Raw genomic sequence first — 26974 nt, forward strand, 5'->3', positions numbered from 1 at the left:
TCCTCATTCCCGTCATGTTGTGATGCACAGATAACAAACAGATAGAAAAGATCAGATGCTGGCTGGGGCAGAGTTCTTCTCCGGAGGTCCATTTGGTTTTGTTTCCTTTCTAGAGGGCCCCAAGAAAATACCTGAGAAGCATGGGGTGTTCCACCACTTTGATCAGAACCTTGTGCCGGGGGTGGGGGCAGCTCTGGGTGCTGGGGTGAGAGCACAATCCCCCTCTCCCACTCCACCAAGGGAAGGTGAGCGAGCGCCAACGCCCGAGGAGCCCTGTCATGTGTCCAAGATCTCCCTGGTGGGCGACTGCTCGTGGGCAATGCCCTGCGAACTGTGGACCGTCTGGTTGTGGGGCACCGAGTTCTGCTGCAGCTCAAGTGCAATGGCATTTTGGGGAAACTCCTTCACCTGCTTCTTGTACTCAAGGAACGTGCAAGCCTTGGTGGCAATGGCGATGATGTTCTTGCCGATGAAGATGGTGGAGACTCTGCTGTCTTGGAACAACACCATGTTGATGGCGCGGATGAAAATGGTGACGACGTTGATGGTCACCAGGCTCAGGACAGGGTAGAGCATCATTTTCTGCGGAGCAATGTGCTCGCCTTGCATGCTGATCTCGCTGAGCGATACGCAAGGGAGGATCAGGAGAAGAATGTAGCAGTAGAAGAACATGAGACCTTCTGCCCAGATGGGCAGCCCCGTCTTGTGTGGCTCCCATAGATTGGCTTGAATGTCCAAGATATCCAGGAGGTCTAAGGCTACCCAGAAAAGCCTCCCTCGCAAGTCCTCTTTCTTCCGAAAAGTGCGGATGTATTCCATGCTGTCCAGAGCCACGAGCACCAAATATAGTCCTGGCACGCAGATGGAGAGCAGCAAGGTCAGTGCCTTCCTGGCCACTGTCTCCAGGTTTCTCTTATCAGCCTTGTAGTTCTGGAATATAAAGTAGAGTTTGATTTCCAGTACAAAGATGTAGAGGAACCACAGAATCATAGCATAGCCACGCTTGGCCGTTTTGACCTCAGCCCCCACCCAGACAGCCACGTAGCGCAGCACAATCAGAAAGCAGATGTCTCCTACCAGGACGATGATGCAGACGCCAATCTTACGGGGCCCCTGATTCTGCTCCACTAGATAAGCATCCATGAATGCCATGCTGGTCATTATAACAATAGTGGTGAGACACACATGCCGCTTGTCCGGGGGTGGAAGCACCATGGTGAGACGATGGAGGCGCCCACTCTTCCCTCGGGCCTCCTTGCTACAAAGGCAGGCCTGCGCTCATCTCTGATGGAGTGTCACGAGGCGGGCAGCAGAAGTCCTCTGCCGCAGAAGAAGTTCCAGCAAAGCAATGACAGATGGACCAGAGACTTCATGTGATGTCCTCAGGCTCCAGTAGCCCAGAAACACAGCACCCTCGACACAATCATTGCTCCTGGAGGCTTTGCAACGTATGGATGGAGGTTCCTTCATGGAATGACCTCAAGCAAATCCTTCGCTGCCTCCTACTGGAGTTGCCTTCTGCCCAAAACCATTCTCAGTACCCCTGAAAGCACCAACCTTTCCCTTCCTCTCCCTTCCGTCCCTTCCCACTCTCAATTCTCTTCGACTTTTCACTACTAATTTCTTTCTTGGGGGTAAGAGGAGTCCTGCACTGGCCAGAGGCCAATCTTTCTTATGGACCTCCTGGCAGCAACTTGTTCAGCTCCTCAACAATTAGAGAAACTATTGGACAGCCGTATCAGTGTAAAAGGGGAATATGTTACTCCACAGCTGGTTCAGACTCTTCCAGAGCCGCAGACAGGACCAGCGCAGACATTTCCCAGGGTATCCTTTCTCCTGTGACTTCTTCTGCTCCTCCTGACCCAAACCTATTTGGAGCAGGATCCATGGTGAACAAGACTTGCATTTCCAAGCAAGGGTTCTGCTCGCCCATCGCTTTCCGGGAGACATCCATTCAGATCTGAAATAAACCAAAGAAAAGACATGAGAGGATGTATCGAGAACCTACATCCTATCCAGTCGGGATCTGAGCTAACCCCTCACCAGTAAACATCACATTTTTCATTCATTTAGGCAAAGCTGGGAGATCACAAAAGAGAATCACTTGGTGGGGTTTACTAGATCCAATGAAAAAAATTTAAAAAATGTCCAGTAGCACCTTAGAGACCAGCTAAGTTTGTTCTGGGTATAAGCTTTCGTGTGCATGCTCATTTCTTCAGATACCATGCACACGAAAGCTTATACGCAGAACAAACTTTTTTTTGATAATAACTTTTATTAATTTTAACATATAAATTATAATACATACCACTTATACAATCTTTTTTTGGACTTCCATCAGCACCTCTGATGATCCACTGTTTTAACCACTTCTTATGCATTTCTTCGCCTGCCAACCTAGCAGTTCGAAAGCACCTCCGGGTGCAAGTAGATAAATAGGGACCGCTTACCAGCGGGAAGGTAAACGGCGTTTCCGTGTGCAGCTCTGGCTCGCCAGAGCAGCGATGTCACACTGGCCATGTGACCCGGAAGAGTCTCCGGACAGCGCTGGCCCCTGGCCTCTTAAGTGAGATGGGCGCACAACCCCAGAGTCTGTCAAGACTGGCCCGTACGGGCAGGGGTACCTTTACCTTTACCTTATGCATTTCTTAAATTCATATTGCCTTTAATTATCTTTAATTATCTTAACTAACCATCCTCCCCTTTATCCATTTTTGCAATAGTTCCAATAATTCACCTCACAAAACTTCTTGCAAACCTACAAACATAGTCTGATCATCACAATTACTTTTCAAATAGTCTGTAAATTTACACCAGTCTTCTGTGAATTTCTGGTCCCACAGGTTTTGAATCCTTCCTGTTAGTTTATCTAGTTCTGCATAGTCCATTAATTTCATCCTCCATTTTTCTTTTGTCGGTAATTCTTCTTGCTTCCATTTTAGTGCCAATATTATTCTTGCTGCCGTCGTTGCATATAAAAACAACTTACATTCTTTTCTATTTATATCACTTCCTACAATGCCAAGTAAAAATGCTTCTGGTTTTTTTATAAATGTATATTTCAACATTTTTTTCATCTCATTATATATCATTTCCCAGAAGCTTTTAACTTTTTACATTCCCACCACATGTGATAAAATTTTCCTTCTTTTTCTGTACATTTCCATCTACGTAGAACAAAATTAGTTGGTCTCTAAGGTGCTACTGGACAATTTTTTAATTTTAATTTAATTTTATATTTTTTAAAAAAGATATTTATTAAAGTTTTAGAAGTACAAAAAGAGAAATCAAGAAAACATCCTTTTAAACATGAAAAAAGAAAATACAAAAAAGAAAAAAGAAAAATCAGTAAGCAAAAAGAAGAATCAAGAAGAAAAGAAAGAAAAAGGAAAAAATACAACAAATCTTCCCATTACTTTCCTTTCATTAGCTTATTTCCCTGACCTCACACCTCCCTTTCTTGTATTCTAAGTCAATTATCCATTTCAGCAAATCCTTTCCCTCTTTTCAAATCTTTGTCCTGAGAATTTTTCTTGATACTAATATAAGTTTCCTTTCTTTCCTTTCACCAATTAACAGTCTATTTTTCTTAAATCTTTGTTACATTTCTGCTAGAGTCACATAAATTCATTCCAACATCATTCTAACATTCATTGATCTTACAATACTTTTGTAAATAGTCTTTAAATTTCTTCCAATCTTCCTCCACCGTCCATTTCTTTAATTTTTTAATTTATTTCGACTGCGTCAGACCAACACAGCTACCTACCTGAATCTAGATTCAATGAGTCTTGGATCACAGATGCATCAGAGTCTCCAAACCAGCCTTCTCCAACTTGATGCCCTCCAGATGTTTTGGACTATAACCTCCATCTTTCCCAGCAAGCACAGCTCTGGAGGGCAGCTGGTTTAAAATATCTGGAGGGTATCATATTGGGGGAGACTGCTTGGCACTTCCAGGGCAGAGATGATGAGAGTCAGATGTGGGGACCAGCAAACAGGAAGGTCTGGATACTGCCACCTTTTCACGCCTGAGACTTTCCCTGTGGCATCTGGCCAGCCGCTGTCAGAATGCTGAGCCATTCCTTTCTCTGTGTGCAGTCCCTGTGCTCTCATTCATTTCCCAGCAGCAAGCAACGATCTCTATGGAAATCAGAGCCGTGGCAATCGGCAATTGTTGCGATCAAAGGAATGGAGATTCAAAGGCAGTCGGGCTCATGACTTCAGGGGTTTCATTCTGGTTTTGCATGAAAGTGTTTGTTTGTTGATTCGAATCCCAGATGAGTCCGCAAAGACACCCAATTTGCATATTTGCTTCCCTCATGAATTTGCCTGGCAAGAGCAAGACATGGGCCGGCAAAAGTGGAACTCCCAGAATTAACGCAGCAGAACAGCCTGCGGCAAGGTACCAAAGGCAAGTTTATTCCTAAAAATGGCAGAATTATTTTAATAACTTGACCTCACTTTTCAATATTTAATTAAATTGTCTCTGCCTTTCTGTGGGTTGTTCTAAATAGCCTGTAGCCATGCACTGAAGAAAAACGTGGCTCTTCCTACATACCGTATAAAGCAGTTCTTCTCCTCAATATACCGTATTTTTTGCTCTATAAGACTCATGCATAACACCACCATCTCATGCATAACATCAAGGCAGTGTGCAACAATATTTTACAAATACCGTATTTTTTGCTCTATAAAGATGCACTTTTTCCCTCCTAAAAAGTAAGGGGAAATGTGTGTGCGTCTTATGGAGCGAATGCAGGCTGCGCAGCTATCCCAGAAGCCAGAACAGCAAGAGGGATTGCTGCTTTCACTGTTCTGGCTTCTGAGATTCAGAATATTTTTTTTTCTTGTTTTCCTCCTCCAAAAACTAGGTGTGTCTTGTGGTCTGGTGCATCTTATAGAGTGAAAAATACGGTAATACATGTCTCTCAAGGCAAAGCTTGTCCGTCATCCCTCTTAGGCACCTCCATGCACTTTGGACTGGGGAAACCCAAACATTGGGGAGCATCGAAGCCCTAGTACGCAGGCAGACCCAAGCCCTTCAAAGTGGTTTTGGTGGCAGTTCAGGGCCGGATTTAGGTTTGATGAGGCCCTGTGCTACTGAAGCTAATGTGGCCCTTTATATGTCCAGCTGTCCTTTGTCAACAACAAATGGTCAGTGTTTTTTGTGTTGAATATATGCTATATGGTGATTTATGGACCTAATAGGAATCTAAAGCCATTTGCACATGCAGAATGTAGGCACCCTATATATCAGTGGTGTCCAAACTGTTTTCAAAGAGGGACAGATCTGATGAAGTGAACATGCATGAGGGCCGGCCAAAGTGGTTCCAAGGGTTGACACTGGAGAGTTGCAGCTCTCCGTAGATGCATTGGTTCCTGTGCAGAAGAAGCCGACCACAAGGCGCTCGGGGGCCGCAACAGATTCACTTCTCAGAATTGCTTGGGGGGGCCAGATTAAATCGACCAGGGGGCCGGATTTGGCCCTCGGACTGGATTTTAGACATGCCTGCTATATATAAATATGAGCAAACCAGTGATATTTTAGGGAGCAGGCTATAGGAGCCTACACAACACAAAACGCTGTTGCTATTTGTAGGTTTTATTTTATTTGTTTTTTATCTTATATATTGGAAATGTACATTCAGGTTGTTTTTTTCCTTTAAATTTTTTGGGGCCTTAAGCTATAGCTTGTTTAGCTTATTCGTAAATCTGGCCCTGGTGGTGGTAGTGGTTGCTACTGTTCATTTGGGAGAAGGCTGAGGGAGTGGAACCCTGGCATCTCTGCTTATCAAGCACTGGGATCCACCTCTGCTTGGGATCCACTACCAGTCTGAGTCTACAGAGTGGCCATGCTAGTTGACTACAACAAGGTCACCTTTTTCAGCCATGGGCCGGTCCACCGTCCCTCAGACCATGTGGTGGGCTGGACTATATTGGGGGGGGGGGGTTGAACGAATTCCTATGCCCCACAAATAACCCAGGGATGCATTTGAAATAAAATGACACATTCTACTCATGTGAAAACACGCTGATTCCGGGACCGTCCATGGGTCGGATTTAGAAGGCAATTGGGCCACATCCGGCCCCCGGGGCTTAGGTTGCCTACCCTTGCCTTAGATAATGAATGACGTCAATGTTTATTTCCCCGTCCCCGTCCCCATTCCATATCTGCATATATGGGTGGGATGCGGGTGGCGCTGTGGGTTAAACCACAGAGCCTAGGACTTGCCGATCAGAAGGTCGGCGGTTCGAATCCCTGCGACGGGGTGAGCTCCTGTTGCTCGGTCCCTGCTCCTGCCAAACTAGCAGTTTGAAAGCACGTCAAAAGTCCAAGTAGATAAATAGGTACCGCTCTGACGGGAAGGTAAACGGTGTTTCCGTGCACTGCTCTGGTTTGCCAGAAGCGGCTTAGTCATGCTGGCCACATGACCCGGAAGCTGTACGCCGGCTCCCTCAGCCAGTAAAGCGAGATGAGCGCCGCAACCCCAGAGTCGGTCATGACTGGACCTAATGCTCAGGGGTCCCTTTACCTTTACCTTTTACCCACTTAGGTGAGCACCCCTGCTTGATTTCTGCAACAAAAATCTGGGTCAGCCTTAAGTGGGCACCTTTCCCAGTCCTGCTTGCATGCTCCCCAATTCTCCTCTCCAGAGGAAAATTGTACCAGGCAGGCAGCTGTGACACAGCGGCTTCTGTCGGATGAGAGATCCACACCTAGCCTCACTTTCTCCTTCCCCACATTTGTCTGAAAAGGAAAAGGTGCACTTGTAGAGATAGACGGAGATTGGTTTTTGAATAAGGAACACTGCCTTGGGGAAAGGAGCAAGTCTGAAAAGCTGCCTAAAGATAATTGGAGGGGGGGGGGGAATAAACTGATGCCTCCCCAGGTCAAAGAGATAAGTAACTATACAACCTTTAGAAGACAACCTTTAGAACAATGGCAAGAAAAACTGATGAGCTATGCGGAGTTGGCAAAGCTGACATATAAGGACAACTGTGACTTCAAGGAAGAATGGGGACTTAACAAACTGTCTAAAAAAAACAACAAAATGATTTGGACTCCTTGGCAGGTTTTGAATAAACATCCACAAATTTATTAGTAGAATATATGACAGATAAGGTAATGATATGTACAGTTTTTAACATGCAGAGAATAATATGTGTCAACAAATCAGAGGGGGGAGCTGAGGTACCGTAAGTCCTTAGGGGGTGGGAGAGGGAGGGAAGGGGGGAAAGGGGGGAAATGTAATTGGTTATTTCGATTGATAATTGTTTTGTTAAAATGGTTTAATAAAAATATTTTTTTTAAAAGAAGAAGAAGAAGACATCTGGATGCAGCCCTGTATGGGGAAGCTTTTTCATGTCGAAAGGAATCTGTTCTGGAAGTCCGTTCGACTTCCAAAACATTCGACTTCCAAAGCACGGCTTCTAATTGGCTGCAGGAAGCTCCTGCAGCCAATCGGAAGCCGCGGAAGCCCCACTGGATGTTTGGCTGGAACACTCACTTCTGAGTTTTGATTGTTTGGGAGCCGATTTGTTTGGGAGCCAAGGCATTTGAGATCCGAGGTACGGCTGTATTATTATTGATATTCTAAGCTAAGGAGGGGTGGGTGTATGGGAGGCCAAGTTGCAAGAGATTTGCAAAGAATAGACAGCCCTGGCCCTCCTATAAGCAACCTGGAAGCCGCTGTTAATTACTCCTTACCGCTTTCACTGGATGACAGTTGTGCTAACAGTATCATGGCATAAAAGTATCCCTTCCTTGCTCAAGTAAGCTATAAAATGAGCTCCAGTCTGAGTTCAGCCAGAATTAGCAATGTTTGATGTTCTTACATCCCAGGCTGATCCCAGCTGCAAAAATCTCTAGTTGAGTTAGCAGCAGAAAATGAAGGTAGAAAGGTGGCGGGGGGGGGGGGAATAGGAAGTAAAATCTGCCATAAATCTAGCATTACTCTTCTTGAAACTGGTGACTTTGCAACTTAAAAATAAAATAAAAATGCTCATATAGACATTCTGGTAACGGTTCCACAGGACCACTCTTGTCTCCCATCACAATTCTGAGGAACTTTAGACATAGTTGTGCAGCTCATAAATATGAAATACTGTTTTTCAAACCTAATGTAAGAAGCAACAGAAGAAGAAGAAGATAATAATAATAATAATAATAATAATAATAATAATAATAATAATAATAATAAATAATAATAATAATAATAATAATAATAATAATTTATTATTTATACCCCGTCCATCTGGCTGAGTTTCCCCAGCCACTCTGGGTGGCTCCCAATCAAGTATTAAAAACAATACAGCGTTAAATATTAAAAACTTCCCTGAACAGGGCTGCCTTCAGATGTCTTTTAAAGATACGATAGCTACTTATTTCCTTCACATCTGAAGGGAGGGTGTTCCACAGGGTGGGTGCTACTACCGAAAAGGCCCTCTGTCTGGTTCCCTGTAACCTCACTTCTCACAATGAGGGAACCGCCAGAAGGCCCTCGGCACTGGAACTTAGTGTCCGGGCTGAACGATGGGGGTGGAGACGCTCCTTCAGGTATACATCGTTTGGCCCTCGGTTCATTGTGAGGCCCCTATTCTCTAGCCTCTGGCCACTGGTCAGGAGAAAGACCCACAGACAGCTCAAGCTGAGGCTCTTGCAGCACAAAGCACAATCCTTCTGCTCATGGGGCTCAATCCTGTCTCACTGCCTGCTGCCCTAACTTTCAGCTATTTGCTGCTGATGAGGTTCGTCCATCTATTCTTCTTTGCTGCCTGCCAGGCTGCAAGCCCACCTGCAGTCTCTTTTTCCATAACTCATATCTGAGCACCTGATTCACACTCTAGAGAGGACGACTTCTTCATCCCAATCCTGAATTTGCCTTCTCTGCTTGCATGCAAATGCCACCATCCTGCACTGTGTGGGCATGCGCTTAATTAAACAATATATAGTGTCAATAATGTTAATCAAATCCAATTTCTAGGCATTATCCACGAGCAAAGACTGGCATTTATTTTCATTTAAAATCTCAGCCGCTAATTCCAGGATGGATCAGACAGAATTGCCAGTGAGGCGAGGAGAGAGAAAAAAAATGACATGGTGAGATCAGGGCACTGATATGACACATGCCGAGTAGCTAAAACTGTAGTAAGCGAGTAACATTAATAATAATAATAATAATAATAATAATAATAATAATAATAATTTATTATTTATAGCCCGCCCATCTGGCTGGGCTTCCCCAGCCACTCTGGGCGGCTTCCAAAAAATATATTAAAATACTGTACTACATCAAACATTAAAAGCCTCCCTCAACAGGGCTGCCTTCAGATGTCTTCTAAAAGTCTGGTAGTTGTTGTTCTCTTTGACATCTGATGGGAGGGCGTTCCACAGGGCGGGCGCCACTACCGAGAAGGCCCTCTGCCTGGTTCCCTGTAACTTGGCTTCTCACAGTGAGGGAACCGCCAGAAGGCCCTCGGTGCTAGACCTCAGTGTCCGGGTAGAACGATGGGGGTGGAGACGCTCCTTCAGGTATACTGGACCGAGGCCATTTAGGGCTTTCAAAGTCAGCACCAACACTTTGAATTGAGCTCGGAAACGTACTGGGAGCCAATGTAGGTCTTTCAAGACCGGTGTTATATGGTCTCGGCGGCCACTCCCAGTCACCAGTCTAGCTGCCGCATTCTGGATTAGTTGTAGTTTCCAGGTCACCTTCAAAGGTAGCCCCGCGTAGAGCTCATTGCAGTAGTCCAAGCGGGAGACAACCAGAGCATGCACCACTCTGGCGAGACAGTCCACAGGCAGGTAGGGTCTCAGCCTGCTTACCAGGTGGAGTTGGTAGACAGCTGCTCTGGACACAGAATTGACCTGCGCCTCCATGGACAGCTGTGAGTCCAGAATGACTCCCAGGCTGCGCACCTGGTCCTTCAGGGGCACAGTTACCCCATTCAGGACCAGAATTACCATTAATTCATGGTAATTGTGAGAATAACAAAAGTGGTGTGAGAGAGCAAGGAGGAGAATGGAGGAGAGTCGCTGCTCTCCTAGCTCCATCCCAAGTGCTGCAGAAGACATGGAGTGATGGCGGCGACTTCTGTGGACTTCACTGACAATTTAGGGAGGTTGAAGATGGGGTCTTGAGAATCTAGGCAACTCTACATGTTATTCCTTGAAGGAGAACTACTTGAAAATGGTTTACAGATGGTACCTAACTCTGAGTAGGCTTGCTAAGATGTGTCAGACTGAATCAGATAAGTGCTGGAGATGCAATGAGGTTGATGGGATGTTCTTTCATATGGGCTGGACTTGTAAAAGGGTAAAAGAGTACTGGGACTTTTCCAAAAAAGCACTTTTCCAAAAAAAAAAAAAATCCCAGAGTCCTTTTTGTTGGGGATAATTCAGATGGAAATTCCCAGGTGTCAAAAAAGGTTTATTTATGTGTGCCAGCACTGCAGCCCATGCAGAGCCCCAAAATGGAAAACGAGTGAGGTCCCAACAAAAGAAGAATGTCAACTTAAACTGATGGAATATCCGCAGCTTGTGGACTTAACATATAGAATAAGAGAACAAGAAGAACCTACGTTTCGAGAAGATTGGAAAATGTTTATTGAATATATGGGGGGGGGTTGTGTGCACTTGAAAACATGGGCAGCATTAAGATAAATTCTACAGTGTAAATAAGTTTTGATGGATGTACAGTGGTACCTTGGGTTACATACGCTTCAGGTTACATACACTTCAGGCTACACACTCCACTAACCCAGAAACAGTGCTTCATGTTAAGAACTTTGCTTCAGGATAAGAACAGAAATCGGGCTCCGGTGGTGCGGCGGCAGCAGGAGGCCCCATTAGCTAAAGTGGTGCTTCAGGTTAAGAACCGTTTCAGGTTAAGAACGGACCTCCGGAACGAATTAAGTACTTAACCCGAGGTACCACTGGAATAACGCAATACTGAATGGTTTAGTTTATATAAAATATGCAGGGATTCATGTTACAGAAAATGGAAAGAGCAGAAGGGAAGTCACTGAAATTTTTTTTTTTATATAAATATTTATTAAGGTTGAAGTCACTGAAATTTTAAGGTTATTTAAATGAATATTCTAAATTGTAAAACAGAAATTTTTAATGTGTGTGTGTGTGTGTGTGTGTGTGTGTGTGTGTGTAAGAATCTAAGCAACTCTACACAGCACCTCATTTCACACCATGTGCACGTTGCTGATCAGTAAGCTTTTAAATATAAAAGACAGGAAATCCTTCTGCCTCTGCCCTCCCTATGCACACACAGAGCCAGAATCCTCCTGCCATTTGGTCACTGGGAGTTTCCTCCCGTGAGAGCTCTGAGCATCTCCTCTCATTCCCCCTGCCAGATTCCCTTTCAGCTCAGACTGGGAGAGCAATCTCTCTCAACAGTTAGGCAGCGGCGGCCACGTTTCCAGCTGAAAGATACTTTAGAATATTAGCAGCCTGGACAGCAAGAGAAGGGAAATAGAGAGTCTGCATTGCAGAAAATTTGAGTGACAAGGCAAGATGGAGTAGGTGGGATTTGAAAGAGGACTGCAATTTGGTATCCACGGGTAGAGGAATGGTTTGTTTGTACTTGTAGCCAGCGCTTCTTTTTTCCTTAAAAAAAATGTTTAGGGGTGCTCTCGTTTTGACTCAAGAAAATCACCATTTTATAGTTCAAATCATGAAAAATAAATACGGCAAATGGACAAAAATACACAGATTCACAAAATGTTTAGGGGTATATGTACCCCTGCGTACCCCCAGAAAAAAGCACTGCTTGCAGCCCTCCCTTCACCACGAAGTTACATAAAATTCATTGAAAATGTTAAATTAAAACCACAAAACAACACAAAATCAAAGGAGCAGCACACCAGGCGTGCAGCAATGCAACAGGGGTGAAGGCAGCAGTGGCGTAGGGTGGGTTGTCAGCACCCGGGGCAAGGCAAGTAATTTGTGCCCCCTAACCCATGGATTTGCGCCCCCTAACCCTAACCCCCAGATGTTGCACCTGGTGCGGCCGGGGCCCCCCTGCACCCCCCACACTACGCCACTGGAAGGCAGCCCTGTCACTAAAAGAGCCTCCCTTCTTGATCTAGGCAGGTTGAAGACAAATGAGACATTTATTCAGATAGCTAGGGTTGTATATGTCAATATCAACAACACCTTAAATAGGTCTAGGAAGCAGGCTGCAAGATTTTGTAGGAAGATTGGGAAGGCACTAAGCTGCTTTTATGCTTCTGATCATTAAGGTTTTTAGCCAGAGCCGTCTTTCTCATAGGGCTTAGTGGTGCATCACGCCAGGGCGCTGGCCTCTCAGGGGCGCCCCAACAAGTGGGGGAGCTGCGCAGCTTTGCCGGTGGCCTCCCCTTTCCTTGCACACCCGCCAGCTGCGCCCCGCCAACCATAAGGCTAGCGGGCGTGCAGCTTCCCTCCCAAGCCTCTGTGGAGATCACTCTCCTCCAGTGTGGTGTAGTGGTTAAGAGCGGTAGACTCGTAATCTGGGGAACCGGGTTCGCTTCCCCGCTCCTCCACATGCAGCTGCTGGGTGACCTTGGGCTAGTCACACTTCTCTGAAGTCTCTCAGCCCCACTCACCTCACAGAGTGTTTGTTGTGGGGGAGGAAGGGAAAGGAGAATGTTAGCCGCTTTGAGACTCCTTTGGGTAGTGATAAAGTGGGATATCAAATCCAAACTCTTCTTCTCCTGAGGAGGCTTGGGAGGGGCGCAACTTCACTCCCAAGCCTCTGTGGGGATTCCTCTCCTGCAGCGGCATGGGGAAGAGTTGCGCCCCCCAATGGCTGGCAGTGTACAGCTATGGCCACCCCAACACTATCCATGGTAATTTGGGGCGCTGGGTGGATATTTGCACCCCTTGCGCCACATCTGCTAAAGACGGTCCTGTTTTTAGCTGGGGCAATCAGAATAAGACCCACATTTGACTATTGATTCGAAACCCTAAAATGTATTTTACAGTGGTACCTCTGGATACAAACGCTTCTGGTTGTGTACACGTCACGTTACAAGCTGCGCTAACCCAGAAGCAGTTGCTCCCGATGTGAACTTTGCCCCGGGATGCGAGCGGAAATCGTGCGCTAGAGGTGCGCGCGAAGTGGGAGACATGCTTTTGCTAATGGTGCCTCATGTTAAGAACAGTTTCAGGATAAGAACGGACCTCTGGAACGAATTAACCGGAGGTACCACTGTACATAATTGACTTTTTATTTCTGTTCTTTGTATATCGTATTGTTGTTTTATTGCTATGGCTGATGGCTGACGCAAATAAAGATTCATTCATTCATTCATTCATGCTTCTAATCATGTTTTCAAGGTGTGATGGGGACTGAATTTCAGAATGGAGCTTATTCATAATAAACCAAGGTATAATCTATTGAGAGAGAAGGCTCTCAGTTTTGCTGAGCCCAATTCCAAACCAAGCTGCAGCAAGGAGTTACCTTTCTGTATCTCCAAACATCCCAGCGATGCTACCGGTTTGAGAGCATTAAAAGCTGCAATGCCTTCCGTTCTGCACACCCTTCCTGTCCATATTTAGCTCTCCCCCCCCCAACACAGCACTGCCCTATTTATCACCCTCTGCTTCATTTCAATGAGGGGAAAGTAGCAACCGAGGAAAAATATGGCAGAAAGACAGGATGGCAGAAGACTTCCACAAACAGCGTCTTTAACTACAAGTCAGAAAGACCTGACAAATTGCACCACCGAAAGTGATTGAAACAGAGATGAGTTTCCAGAAGGCTGGAGAATTGCAAACGAAGCCTTGAGTGCAAGTCACATCCCTGGAAAGTAATTGCAGCAACATAAAAAAAGGGGGGGGGGCGGATTCACTTTAACATCTAGAAGAAACAGGAATGATATATTTGCAATCAACATGGATTTATTAAGAACAAATCATATCAAACTAACCATGGTAATTTCATTTCATGAATGATTTAGATGAATGATGGAATCACAGGACTGAAATGTACCCACTTGCCCCCGGCTTGTCTTAATGCAAGATGTGCATTATGTATGTATGTATAGATTAATTCATGCCAATTCACAAAACGGGCACACTTTCAGATTCATTTTTGTTTGGATTCATTAATACAGGACAAACAGTGCGGCAATGTTTTCAAAAGAAGGGACATGGATTCACAATTACCTCCCCCTGAGACCAAGGTCATTCATTTTGCGAAGCTGCTTCCGTAAGGTTTCCGGTTTCTTGTTCTCATCAGATTTTGGGTTCTCACAGTTATTGCAGAAGAGCTCTTAAAATCCTGTGCCTGTGATTTCTGCTTCAGAATTAATATTGAGCAATCTTCAAGGCGGTGAGGAGCGCCCGTGGCAGAGCCCTTTTGACCAAGTAGGAAGAGGGGCTTTTCTGGGTCGTCCCCCATTCCCCCTTTTGTTTTGAGGGGTTTCCCTTCATTTCTCCTCCCATTAATATCCAGCATTGGTGGATAACCCTGGCACATTTTCTGGATCTTTCCAGCAGTTTCTCTCCTCCAGTAGCCATAGATCTGGTGTAGGATTGCAGTCTAAGTAAATTAACAACCAATTATTTAAAGTACAGTGGTACCTCGGGTTAAGAACTTAATTTGTTCTGGAGGTCTGTTCTTAACCTGAAACTGTTCTTAACCTGAGGTACCACTTTAGCTAATGGGGCTTCCCGCTGCTGCCGTGCGATTTCTGTTCTCATCCTGAAGCAAAGTTCTTAACCTGAGATACTATTTCTGGGTTAGTAACCTGGGTCTGTAACCTGAAGCATCTGTAACCTGAAGCGTCTGTAACCCAAGGTACCACTGTATTCAACTGTCTTTTAAAATTTAAATATAATATCTCAGTTCAGGTGATATTTTGCATCTAGTTAAACTAGGTGGCAGTTTTTAAAAAAATCCTAGGGGTTCATATAGTTTTCTCATGGTCTGCTTCCGATTTGTTTCCTATCTGGTGTAAGAGAAACTCCCCCCCCCCCTGTTTTTTAAAAAGTTGCCTATGGGAGGGGGGTTCAAGCTTTCACCGGCTGCCACCACAGCAAACACCTGCAACCCATAAACCAAGAAGTCATGCCAGACTAAACTTATCTCCCTTTTTGATAGCTCTACTAGCCTGATAAATCGGGGGATTTTTGTGGATTTAGTATACCTTCATTTTAGCAAGGCTTTCCACAAAGTGTGCTGCGATGCTATTGTCAGAATGTGGGCTAGACAATGCTGATAGGGGGACAATGCTTGCTGGACCAAACCAGGCTCATCAATAGCTCTTTGTCATTCTGAGAAGAAGTGACAAGCAAAGGGCCAAAGGGCTCTGTCCCGGGTGCAGAGCTGTTCCACACATTTATAAATGACTCGTGGAAAGGAAAAGCAGGGATGCTCATCAAATTCTCAGATGACACCAAGACGAGAGGGATACCCAATGCCTTAGGAGACAGAAACAGGATCCACGAGAATAGGATGGACCCAAACAAACAACTTGCATGTCAACAGATAAATATAAAGCTCTTTTTACAGGTAGGGAAAACTGGATCCACAAACAGAGGATGGATAACATGTGATAAATACCTAGGTGACAAGCTAAAAAAAAGGCTAACACAATTCTAAGCTGGATCAAGAGAAGTAGGGAGTTCAGATCATTAGAAATAATGGTACTGTTCTAGTCTGCTTTGATCGGACCTCATGAGGAATACTGTGCCTATTTCTCGGAACCTCAGCAGAAGAAGGTGGAACAAGTCCAGAGGAAGGTGACAAAGATGATGAAGGGCCTGGAAACCCAACTCCTATGAAGGTTGAAAGAGTTAGGGTGTGTTTGGTCTGGAAGAGGGACCATTGATAGGTGAGAGGAGAGCCATCATCAAAGATATGAAAGGCTGTCACACAACCAGATTTGCTTTCCGTTTCCCCTACCGATGCAATAGATTCACATTACAAGAAAACAGGTTTAGACTAAACATTAGGAAGCTCTTCCTGATTATAAGAGCTGTTGTTGGCCATGGAACAGGTTGCCTCAGAAGGTGGTAGACTCTCTTTAGCTAATGAATTGTACGTTTTGACCATGTAAAGGTAAAAAAAAAAAAAGGTAAAGGACCCCTGGATGGTTAAGTCCAGTCAAAGGCAACTATGGGGTTGTGGCGCTCATTTCACTTTCAGGCTGAGGGAGCTGGCGTTTGTCCACAGACAGCTTTCCGGGTCATGTAGCCAGCAGGACTAAACCGCTTCTGGTGCAATGGGTAACCATGGCAAAAACCAGAGCACACGGAAACGCCATTTACCTTCCCGCCACAGCGGTATCTATTTATCTACTTGCACTAGCGTGCTTTTGAACTGCTAGGTTGGCAGGAGCTGGGACAGAGCAACGGGAGTTCACCCCGTCATGAGGATTCAAACCACCAACCTTCTGATCGGCAGGCCCAAGAGGCTCAGTGGTTTAGACGACAGTGCCACCCGTATCCCCCATGTACCAAGAATGCTGCAGTATTGGGTTGTCTGGGAGTGGGGCTAGATGACATAGCCCAACTCCACCTTTGTGGCAGTGTGGTCACTCTGTGCTTCCTTACACAGAAGCTCATTTGCCCGTTTTGCTCCTCATCTCCTAGTTTGGAGAGATCTTTGTAGAGCTCTTCATAGTATGCATTGGTTTTCATCACCGAGATTTACCATTCTGAGTTCTCTTGTTAACATGCTAGGCATAAGAATGTTATTTTGATGTATTTATATTGATTCGGTTTTTCATGCTTTACCACAAATCACCTTGAGTGTAATGTCCCTGGCAAAGCACTATAAAAGGGAGGCAACCAGATCTCCTCACCATCTTGATCACATTCAGACTTTTCAGACTGAATGTATACAGTACTTGCTATATTGAGAATGTCAGTGTGCTGCACACTCGGAACTGTGGGGAAGCCCCTGCGTATGTTTCTATATCGGGTTCTATAAACTGTGATCAAGTTCAATTTGTGCAGGACTTGGAAGACAACCTACTTGTCTACAGCTTCCTATAACATCTACCCAACCATTTCACATTGAACATGTGTTATAATTCTGCTTGTCTTGCAACTGTCGGAGAGCCAAAATCGTATCGAGGAAGGTCTGATATACGTACAATTTGATATACAGATGTTGTTTTGCTTTCAGAATAGTCGGTGTTGTCTTGTAATCTCACTCTGTATGCACAACAGCTTCCCTGTTATCTTCATGGCTCACTCAGCCTATGAGGAAGTTTGGCTCCAGCCTCATGAAGCTCACCCACAATAAATGTAGCGATATCTCATTTGGGACCTGGTGTCACGAAGGAGGGTGGTGCCTTCGGCTGTTGGGAGTTGTACGCAAGACAGGATAGAACCATTTACAAAGCAAATATCAAACCCTCCAATTGTCCAACAAATGAAATGATACAAGACGTAAGAGATGAGACCCTGACCTTTACTGGTGCATCTGAGAGAACAGTCCACTATGCATTAAAGAAACACAGGATTCTCTGTTGTTTCTGCCATGCCAGACCAATATTAAAACGGTTCTGGAAGAGTGCTGATGTATGAGGATTCTTAGGAGATACAAGATGTTGATTCTATAGAGTCACTTGAGCAAAGGGCAGCTCTTTTTGCAGCACTGTGTCCATTTGAGCTAAAATAATAATAATAATACTGTAATTTATTATTTATACCCTGCCCATCTGGCTGGTTTTCCGCAGACACTCTGGGCGGATCCCAATACAATTTTAAAAACACCAAGCATTGAAAACTTCCCTAAATAGGGTTTCCTTCAAATGCCTTCTAAAAGTCAGATAGTTGTTTATTTCCTTGACATCTGATGGGAGGGCGTTTCACAGGGCGGGCGCCACAACTGAGAAGGCCCTCTGCCTGGTTCCCTGTAACCTCACTTCTCGCAGTGAGGGAACTGCCGGAAGGCCCTTAGAGCTGGACCTTAGTGAACGATGGGGGTGGAGATGCTCCTTCAGGTATACTGGGCCGAGGCCGTTTAGGGCTTTAAAGGTCAGCGCCAACACTCTGCCAAGTTACATGTAACCCTATTTCAGCCGCCTAGTGAATATGTACATGGATCATGTACATAGTGATTACATACATGTACAGGCGAACTAATGCCAGTCTACTGGAAGAAGCAAAGATCCCCAATTTCGAAGCAATGATTCTTCAACATCAACTTCGTTGGAATGGTCAAGTTGTGCGGATGCCTGATTGTTGCCTTCCAAAGCAAGTACTCTATTCTGAACTTTAAAATGGAAAGTGTAATGCTGGTAATCAACAAAAGAGGTTCAAAGACTCTCTCAAGGGAAATCTTAAAAAATGTAGTATAAACACCGACAACTGGGAAACACTGGCCTGTGACGCTCCAGTTGGAGAACAGCCTTTAGTAAAGGTGTCATGGGCTTTGAAGACGCTTGAACTCAGGATGAAAGAGAGAAAAGCGCTAAGAGAAAGACATACTTGGCAAACTCTGTGATCAACTCCCACCTGGAAACCTATGTCCTCACTGTGGAAGGATGTGTGGATCCAGAACTGGCCTCCACAGTCACTTATGGACTCACTGTTAAAACCGTGTTCATGGAAGACCATCTTTAATCGGCTACGAGGGATCACCAAAGAAGAAGAAGATTATGTACATGGAAATTTGTTCCATACATGTATGGCCTCTAGAGTAGGGTTGCAATACATCTGGATTTTCCTGGACACATAAGGGATACCACATTTGTCAGTGGCGTCTGGGCGGAAATAGGCTAAATGTCCAGAAAAATCCAGACATATTGCAGCCCATGTTGGCAGTGCCAATTTCCCCTTTAAAAAGCTTGAAATAGTTTGAAACGTGGCAACCCTACTGTAGACAATTTAAAGCAGATCAACAGCATACAATATATCATAGAATTGTAGGGCTGGAAGGAACCACACGAGTCAACTCACTGCATTGCAGGAATCTGTTGCCCAACCGTGGGCTGGAACCCATGGCCCTGCGATTAAGAGCCTCATGCTCTCAAGAGCAAAGCATAATGTACCATGGCTTAACTACAGAAGCCAACCGCAACAGAATCGCCTCTGCAAGCACAGACACACAAATCTACATCAGATTAAACAGCCCCAATAAACGGATGGTTGATAAAAGACGCCAAGATTGTTAAAAATGGCTGCAAGCCACTGAAAGTCCTGGAGGAAAAGAAAGGCATTTGCTTGCCACAGAAAAGATTATCTCAAGCGGCTACCAGGGAAGCCGTTCTCGAAAGAGGTGTTGCCAAAATTCTTGCCAGCTGGAAGTAAACACACACGAGAGTTTTTAACCCTGTTTTTGAGAGTCAGGAGGGGGAAACAGAGAGGAGCCTTTTCAGCAGGGTTAAAAACTCTCGTGTGCATTTACTTGTACGCTTCATTTCATGTCTGGTGGATTTTTGTAATAATAGCATGTGTTTCTTTATAAATAATACTTATTCTGTGCTAAAATTCTTGCTAACTGGAAGTCTTAATAGCGCCATCTGGAAGGGGCAAGTTCCAGAGACAAGGGGCAACTTAAAAATGTGCCCTGGGCCACGTCACAAGTTGACTAGCATCCAATATATTAGATGGCCATACATTATGTCCTTACCTTGAAGTAGTTTTATTTATTTTAAAATTCATATTTAAACAGACCAATGCAGTGGTACCTCGGGTTAAGTACTTAATTCGTTCCAGAGGTCCGTTCTTAACCTGAAACTGTTCTTAACCTGAAGCACCACTTTAGCCAATGGGGCCTCCCGCTGCCGCCGCGCCACCGGAGCACAATTTCTGTTCTCATCCTGAAGCAAAGTTCTTAACCTGAAGCACTATTTCTAGCTTAGTGGAGAGTGTAACCTGAAGCGTATGTAACCTGAAGCGTATGTAACCTGAAGGCTATGTAACCCAAGGTACCACTGTATACCTATGCACTCTGTTTGTTTGTTGTTAAAGTAGTAAACACACGCCGGGCGTATTTGCGTGACCGGCGGGTGGCGCTGGCACCCCCAGGAGGATTGGCGCACCCCCATGGGCGGATCACTCCACCCCCGGGTGCACATCATGTTTGCCCCTCCGCCACTGCCCCCATGTTGGACACCCTGCTCCCCTTAAGCCCCCTTAAGACTCACTCGCAGCCAGCATGCATTGGTGGGGTGGGGTGGGGGGTGCCTGGAGGATGCTGGCTGTTGAGAGGGTGAGGCCCACCCCTGGGTGGCTGCTTGCCTCTTTGCGCACTCAAGCCAAATGCCTAAAGAGGGCACCAGTCCGGTATGATGTCAGAATAAGGTAAAGGGGACCCCTGACCATTAGGTCCAGTTGCAGACAACTCTGGGGTTGCGGCACTCATCTCGCTTTATTGGCCAAGGGAGCCAGCGTACAGTTTCCGGGTCATGTGGCCAGCATGACTAAGCCGCTTCTGGTGAACCAGAGCAGCGCACGGAAACGCTGTTTACCTTCCCGCCGGAGTGGTACCTATTGATCTATTTGCACTTTGATGTGCTTTCGAACTGCTAGGTGGGCAGGAGCTGGGACCGAGCAACAGGAGCTCACCCCGTGGCAGGGATTTGAATCGCCGATCTTCTGATCGGCAAGTCCTAGGCTCTGTGGTTTAACTCACAGTGCCACCTGCGTCCCTTGATGTCAGAATACCATACTGAATAAATTGTTCTAGTTGTTTATGACTTTTTTATTTTGACTTGAATTTACTGATTCCTTTCCCTTGAAAAATGCATCAAAAAGTACTGGGAATAAAGAATAACAATTCCGAGCTGTGCCCTTGCTTTGAAATGCTTTCACCACAAATTGGCGCCGATTTCCTTTCAAGGTCAAGTCAAATCCATTTTATTAGCCTAGCACTTTTTTAGATATGTTAACGTTAACTATGTTTTATTGTGAAATATTGCCAGCTTCACTGTCTTATTTTTTGGTATTATTTTACAGTATCGATTTTGTTTATTGAGAATCATTGCGCGCATCGCTTTGGGCTGCAATCCTGTGCACACTTATCTGGAAGTGAGCTGACTGAATACAGTGGGACCAGGGCTAGATTATAATGGTGCAATTGGAGCAATTGCACCAGGAACAAGGGCCTCAGGTTCTAAGCTTTCATTTTTTAAAACGGCAGAATTCAGTGTTGCACAGACTGCCCTCTCTCCTTCTCCCGCTTCTCCAGAGCAGATCTGGGGAAGATTTAGTGGGGAGGAGAGGGAAGAAAGCTGTGTTACACTAGCAGCCATCCTTGTGCTGGCTTCTGATAGCAGAAGAGGGGGGTGAGGACTGAACCTGTCCCAAAGTTTTTATCCCTCCTGGAAGCAAAGTTCTAGACCAAAACATGAAGGCAACTTTCTAAATGATTGTTATGAGATGAGCTGCTCATACTTCTCAGTGTTCTTACCAAATGATGGAAGTCATATCTGTGATTTGCAGGCAAATCCCCTGTCTTGCGGGACATCTTCGGGAGAATTACAGGCTCAGAAGTCAACCCTACACAAATCGAGAGTGGAGTTCCAAAGGCGGTTAGAGGGCACCTTGCTCACCTCCTTCTGGAAACTCTTGCAGCCAAGCTGGTGCCCAATTTGTGTATGAATAAGGTGAGCCTGTGACCTGAATTCAGGAACGAAAGTATTAACCATCACCAAAGAATGGCCAGGCTGCCCAGGTATTGCGATCAGTGACCATTATCAGGTATCTTGGCAGACAGGATTTCTGCTGTAGACCAGTCTCCTATGCTGTATGTATGATGATTTTGAGGTGGTCTTTGGCTAAGGGGGTTGGGCAACGTCCAAAGTCTTTAAAGGTTCCTGCACACTTTTGTTCGGGGTCTCTCCCTCCTTGCAAGGAGGGGAGGGAACTCTGTTGCAACAGAACAAATAAATATCTGCCTTGCTTTCTACTGGATCCTGCCTCCATCCATTCTTCTCTGACACATCATATACTTAGGGGGCTCAGTGTCCCATGGGGAGCTGGGCAGCAAAAGCCAAACACCATTTTTTTTACATCAGCACCCAAACCTGAGAGTAGTGGGCTCTCCATCTAAAACATGTAATAATCAGGCCAGGTTAAGATTGGCTTGCAGCCTTGGAGCTGTTCTAATTTGCAGGGGTAACATACCCAGAGAAACAGGAACCTTTACATACAAAAACACATCACCTGGTTAAAGCAATCCAGACTTGATATCTCTGAAAAAAGCACTCATCCCCCTTTCGCTGCCATTGTCTATACTCATTAGATTTGCGTGAGGTCGCTTAGGTTGAGAATAGGTGACAGGCCCAAGACAGGAAGTCAGCAAAGGCAAGGATGAGTTAACTGAACTTAAAATGCTCAGAGTACTTTCTTTATGATTATCAAGGTTTCCGAAATGTTTTTGGTGCTGTGAAACACCACACGTTGAGTGAGTTTTTTGCAGTTCCCAAGGACTTGTGCTATGGTAAATTTCTTAAGTCTTTAAGATGCCCCAACAAGGCTTTACTTAGCGCAATAACTGTCCCATGTGTTCCTTTTGCAGAGTGGGAATCAGCCCCTATTTGGGGACTGCAACAGGGCCCCCAACCACCTTGAGTGGCACTTATAAAGGTAAAGGGGCCCCTGACCATTAGGTCCAGTCATGGATGACTCTGGGGTTGCAGCGCTCATCTCGCTCTATAGGCCGAGGGAGCCCATGTTTGTCCGCAGACAGCTTCCGGGTCATGTGGCACCAGTCCAGTATGATGTCAGAATTGGGCACCAGTCCAGTATGATGTCAGAATAACGTAAAGGTAAAGGGGACCCCTGACCATTAGGTCCAGATACAGACGACTCTGGGGTTGCGGCGCTCATCTCGCTTTATTGGCTGAGGAAGCCGGTGTACAACTTCCGGGTCATGTGGCCAGCATGACTAAGCCGCTTCTGGCGAACCAGAGCAGCACACGGAAATGCCGTTTACCTTCCCACCAGAGTGGTACCTATTTATCTACTTGCACAATGGAAACTCACCCCGTCACGGGGAGTTGAACTGCCAACCTTCTGATCGGCAAGCCCTAGGCTCTGCGGTTTAGACCACCGCACCATCCATGTCCCTGAGTGGCACTTACGTAAAGGTAAAGGGATCCCTGACCATTAGGTCCTGTCGTGGCCGACTCTGGGGTTGTGGCGCTCATCTCACTTTATTGGCCGAGGGAGCTGGCGTACAGCTTCCGGGTCATGTGGCCAGCATGACTAAGCCGCTTCTGGCGAACCAGAGCAGCGCACGGAAACGCCGTTTACCTTCCCACCAGAGTGGTACCTATTTATCTACTTGCACTGTGACATGCTTTCGAACTGCTAGGTTGGCAGGAGCAGGGACCGAGCAACGGGAACTCACCCCGTCGCAGGGATTCGAACCACAACCTTCTGATCAGCAAGTCCTAGGCTCTGTGGTTTAGACCACAACGCCACCTGCGTCCCTGAGTGGCACTTACTTCTGAGTTAATAAAATATGCATTTTGTGCTGTTCCTACCCAAACCTAAAGGTGGGGAACCTGTGGCAGCCCAACTTTCCTCACCCCTGAACTGGGGTGTAGCATGGAGAGGGCCAGGAGGGCCATAGCCCTGGGCACATGATTCTGAGGGGGTGCAAGCCAGGCACCCCCATACAGGGATCCCTGCCCTGCTTGCCGCTGGGGTTCTTTGGGCTCCAGAGCCTTGCCTGGCCTTGCCTCCGGTCCTCGCTGAATGTCCGCCTGGCCAGTGTTGGTGTGGATGCACCTGCCAAGGCCACGTCAGCCAGCCTCTGTGTCCCATGCCCGCCTGGTGGTGGTGGTGAGGGTTGGGCTGGTGTGGGTTTTGTTTACCCTCCACCCCCCAGCCCTTGGTCCTGCTTGGTGTGCACGCCCCGGGCACCAGCAAAGGACGCAACGCCTCTGTCCCTGACCATTGGCCAACAACTGGATAGCCCTATGAGCAAATGAAACTACACAGCTGCTTCTTTCTATGTTGCAAGATTGGAAAGGAAAAGATGCAAGGAAAAGATACACAGATTTCATATCAGCGCTAATTTGTAGTAATCAAGCATCTTCTCCCAGAAATGTGTTAACAAGCATGCTGTAGCACAGGCAAGAATCAGCTTGAATTGTGGATTAAGCAGCAGCCTATAGCTCCATAGCAGATCTCCTGCTTTGCATGCAAAAGCTCCCAGTTTCAGTCTCTGGCATGACTGGGAAAGACCCCTGCCTGAATGTCCAAAGAGGTGCTGCCTGGACAATACTGGGCTAGAGGGACTCCCTTGGTTTGAGGCAGCTTGCTATGTTCACCTGGAGTCCACCAGAGCAGCCCTACGGTCTCTAAAAATGTACAGGCCACTTAGGATACCTCGCTTGGCAGATGAATGTAATATTCATTTCACCACTGCCTCATTTAATGCACTCACAGATGCCAGCACTTAAATACTGGATAAGCAAACAAGCTTAATGTTTCCACAGGCTATCTCAATGCTATAGTATGAAAAGGAAATTGACATTTTAGTAAGGTGTAATGGCGCTGCTCTACTCTACTTTGTCAGCTCAGTTCTGATGTTCAGTTCAGTGGCGTAGCGTGGGTTGTCAGCACCTGGGGCAAGGCAAGTAATTTGCGCCCCCTAACCCATGGATTTGCGCCCCCTAACCCTAACCCCCAGATGTTGCGCCCGGTGTGGCCAGCCCCCCCTGCACCCCCCACGCTACACCACTGGTTCAGTTCTGAGCACTGCAGTTTCAGAAGGAAACTGCCGAACTAGAAAATGCCCACAGAAGGTTGACAAAAGCAGTGAGGGCCATTGACCAAGTCCTGGGAGGAAAGGTTGAAGGAGAAGCCTAGAGGCATCGTCAGATAGCTGAAGAGCTATCACAGAGATGATGGAACAGATTCATCTTGCTATTTCAGAGGGAAGGACCTGTAGCCATGGGTTCAAATTGGAAAAAAAGCATGTAGAACTAGTATGACAGAAAACCTGTTGACTGCATGAGCTGTTTGACAGCGAAACAGACCGGGGACTCTCCTTCTAACCAGAGGCCGGGTGGCCAACTATCAGGGATGCTGTCATGATGGATTTCCTGCATTGGCCATGAGTTGGACAGGATGACCTTTGGATCCCTTCCAGTTCTGTGCTTCTATAGCACATCTGTTTCAGATTAGCGGCATTAGAAACCTCCAAGTCAGTCGATGCCCTAGCAATGTTTGATCCAAAGAGAGGCAATGCACAGAGTGCTCATAAGCACATAGAAAAAGCTCCAGCAGGAACACACAGAGAGAGAGTCACAGATGGATGGATGGATGGATAGATATAGATAGATGATAGATAGATAGATAGATAGATGATATAGATAGATAGATAGATGATAGATGATAGATAGATAGATAGATAGATAGATAGATGATAGATAGATAGATAGATAGATAGATAGATAGATAGATAGATGATAGATATAGATAGATAGATAGATAGATAGATAGATAGATAGATAGATAGATAGATGATAGATAGATAGTAGTTTCTAGGGCTGTCTGGTTTACACGGACAAACCTCCACACCCCACCCAGTACATTTCTCAAATGAGTACTGCTGCAACCTGCCTGGAGGCCAGTCCTTTCCCTAAAGGCTCACCCCAACCCTCTCATTCACAGGTTCTTTTTTTTGGGGGGGGGGTGTAAACTGGTTATTCAGTGAGCATATTGAACAGCTTACCAGGAAAGCCCCAGCCTTTCCGAGGGAGAATGAAAATCCATTTGTGGCTAACAAGCCCCTACGACGTCTCAATCTAGAAACACTCAGAAAAGCAACGTTCTCCACACTCGGAACGGCAGCAGCAAAATATCCTGCCGACACCGTCTGCATGCACAACGGTGCAGGATGCAATGTGTGGAAAAGAAGCTCCCTTTCCTCTCACGACCGGCCGAGTCTCAGCCATCTTAGCCAAGGGATCTTGGAAGCTGGGTGGCCCTGAGAACCAGAGGGTTGTTCTGTTCCAGGGCCTCCCTGACCCAGGCACCATGGAGAGCGACTGGAGAGCATTTGCACCGCCTTTGGCTGCTGGGGCTGGGATTCTCTCTTGCATGCTACAAGTAGTGGAGCATTGGGAGAACAGCTCCCGATTCTTAGGACAGCCATAATCCCTCCCCACCGCTGCCCCAAATCCACATCCGCCCAGCAACACCAGCCTGGCGAGTCCTACTTTGTCAAGATGAAGTGGGACTTTGTCCAAGAGTTGGGAAGATGCAAAATTCGCGAGGATGCGAGCCTTGTCTCTGCATCTGGGAGTAGCAGCAGGGGGAATCCGCTCCCTTTGCATCCACACTGTTCCGCTCCGTCTCCACCTCCTCTGAGCAGCTGAGAGCCAAGAGTCGCCTGGAGAAGCTTTGCAAGCCTCGGTCCCCTAGCCCCCCACACCAATGGCTCCCCTGCGCTTGCCCTCCGAGCCGTGGGGCTGGCGGAGGGCCTGGCGTGTGTGCTCAAGCCCCCCCCCCCCCAGGGCAGGCTGCTCCCCTTCCCTCTCATCGGGGGCGGCCCAGCAGAGAGGGCCCCCACCCCAAAGCCGCCCTCCACCCGTAGGGCCCTGGGGAGGGGAGAGGGACGAATCCGGGGCGCTCAGTCGGAAGAGCATCCAGCTGCGGCCGCCTGGCCCACCTTGCGCGCTCCCCGACGGGCTGCGGGACTGCGGATGGGGCCCGGCAGGCCCGGGGATGCCCGGAGGAAGAGGGCATCGCCGAGGGGGAGGGCGAGGGGCGACCCCTACCCGCCACCAACACCCCCCTGGCGTGCACGCGCCCCGGCATCCTCGACTTCCTGGGCGGGGCGGGGGGCGCCGAGATGCCCTCCTCCCCCGGGGAACCTGGCCCCGATCCCGGCCCACGAGGCACGAAGGGTCCCCCGGATGCGGGGCGCCCGGCCGGCTCTGCGCTCTCCTTACCTGGCATCGGCCGAGCGGGCTCCGACGGCCGCTTCCAGCCCCCGTCGTGGCCGGGCGCGTCCCCGGCCGCCGACCCGCCTCTCGGCGCGGGCGCCGGGCT

At 46.9% G+C, this 26974-nt stretch overlaps 1 protein-coding gene across 2 annotated transcripts; it reads right to left on the minus strand.

The window, feature by feature from the left end:
* On the minus strand, positions 1-26974 carry TMEM121 (transmembrane protein 121). Of its 2 annotated transcripts, XM_081914945.1 has the most exons (3): positions 26875-26974; positions 1078-1960; positions 1-930 (listed from the first exon to the last, which is right to left on the minus strand). In XM_081914945.1, the coding sequence occupies exons 2-3, from the start codon at positions 1213-1215 to the stop codon at positions 277-279; spliced, it is 792 nt and encodes a 263-aa protein (XP_081771071.1). In that variant the 5' UTR covers positions 1216-1960; positions 26875-26974; the 3' UTR covers positions 1-276. The 2 variants fall into 2 exon arrangements, with proteins under 2 accessions (XP_081771071.1, XP_081771070.1); XM_081914944.1 differs by having other exon boundaries at positions 1-1960.

This window comes from Podarcis melisellensis (genome assembly GCF_964234715.1).
Source record: "Podarcis melisellensis genome assembly, chromosome: 6".
Taxonomy (NCBI): domain Eukaryota; kingdom Metazoa; phylum Chordata; class Lepidosauria; order Squamata; family Lacertidae; genus Podarcis; species Podarcis melisellensis.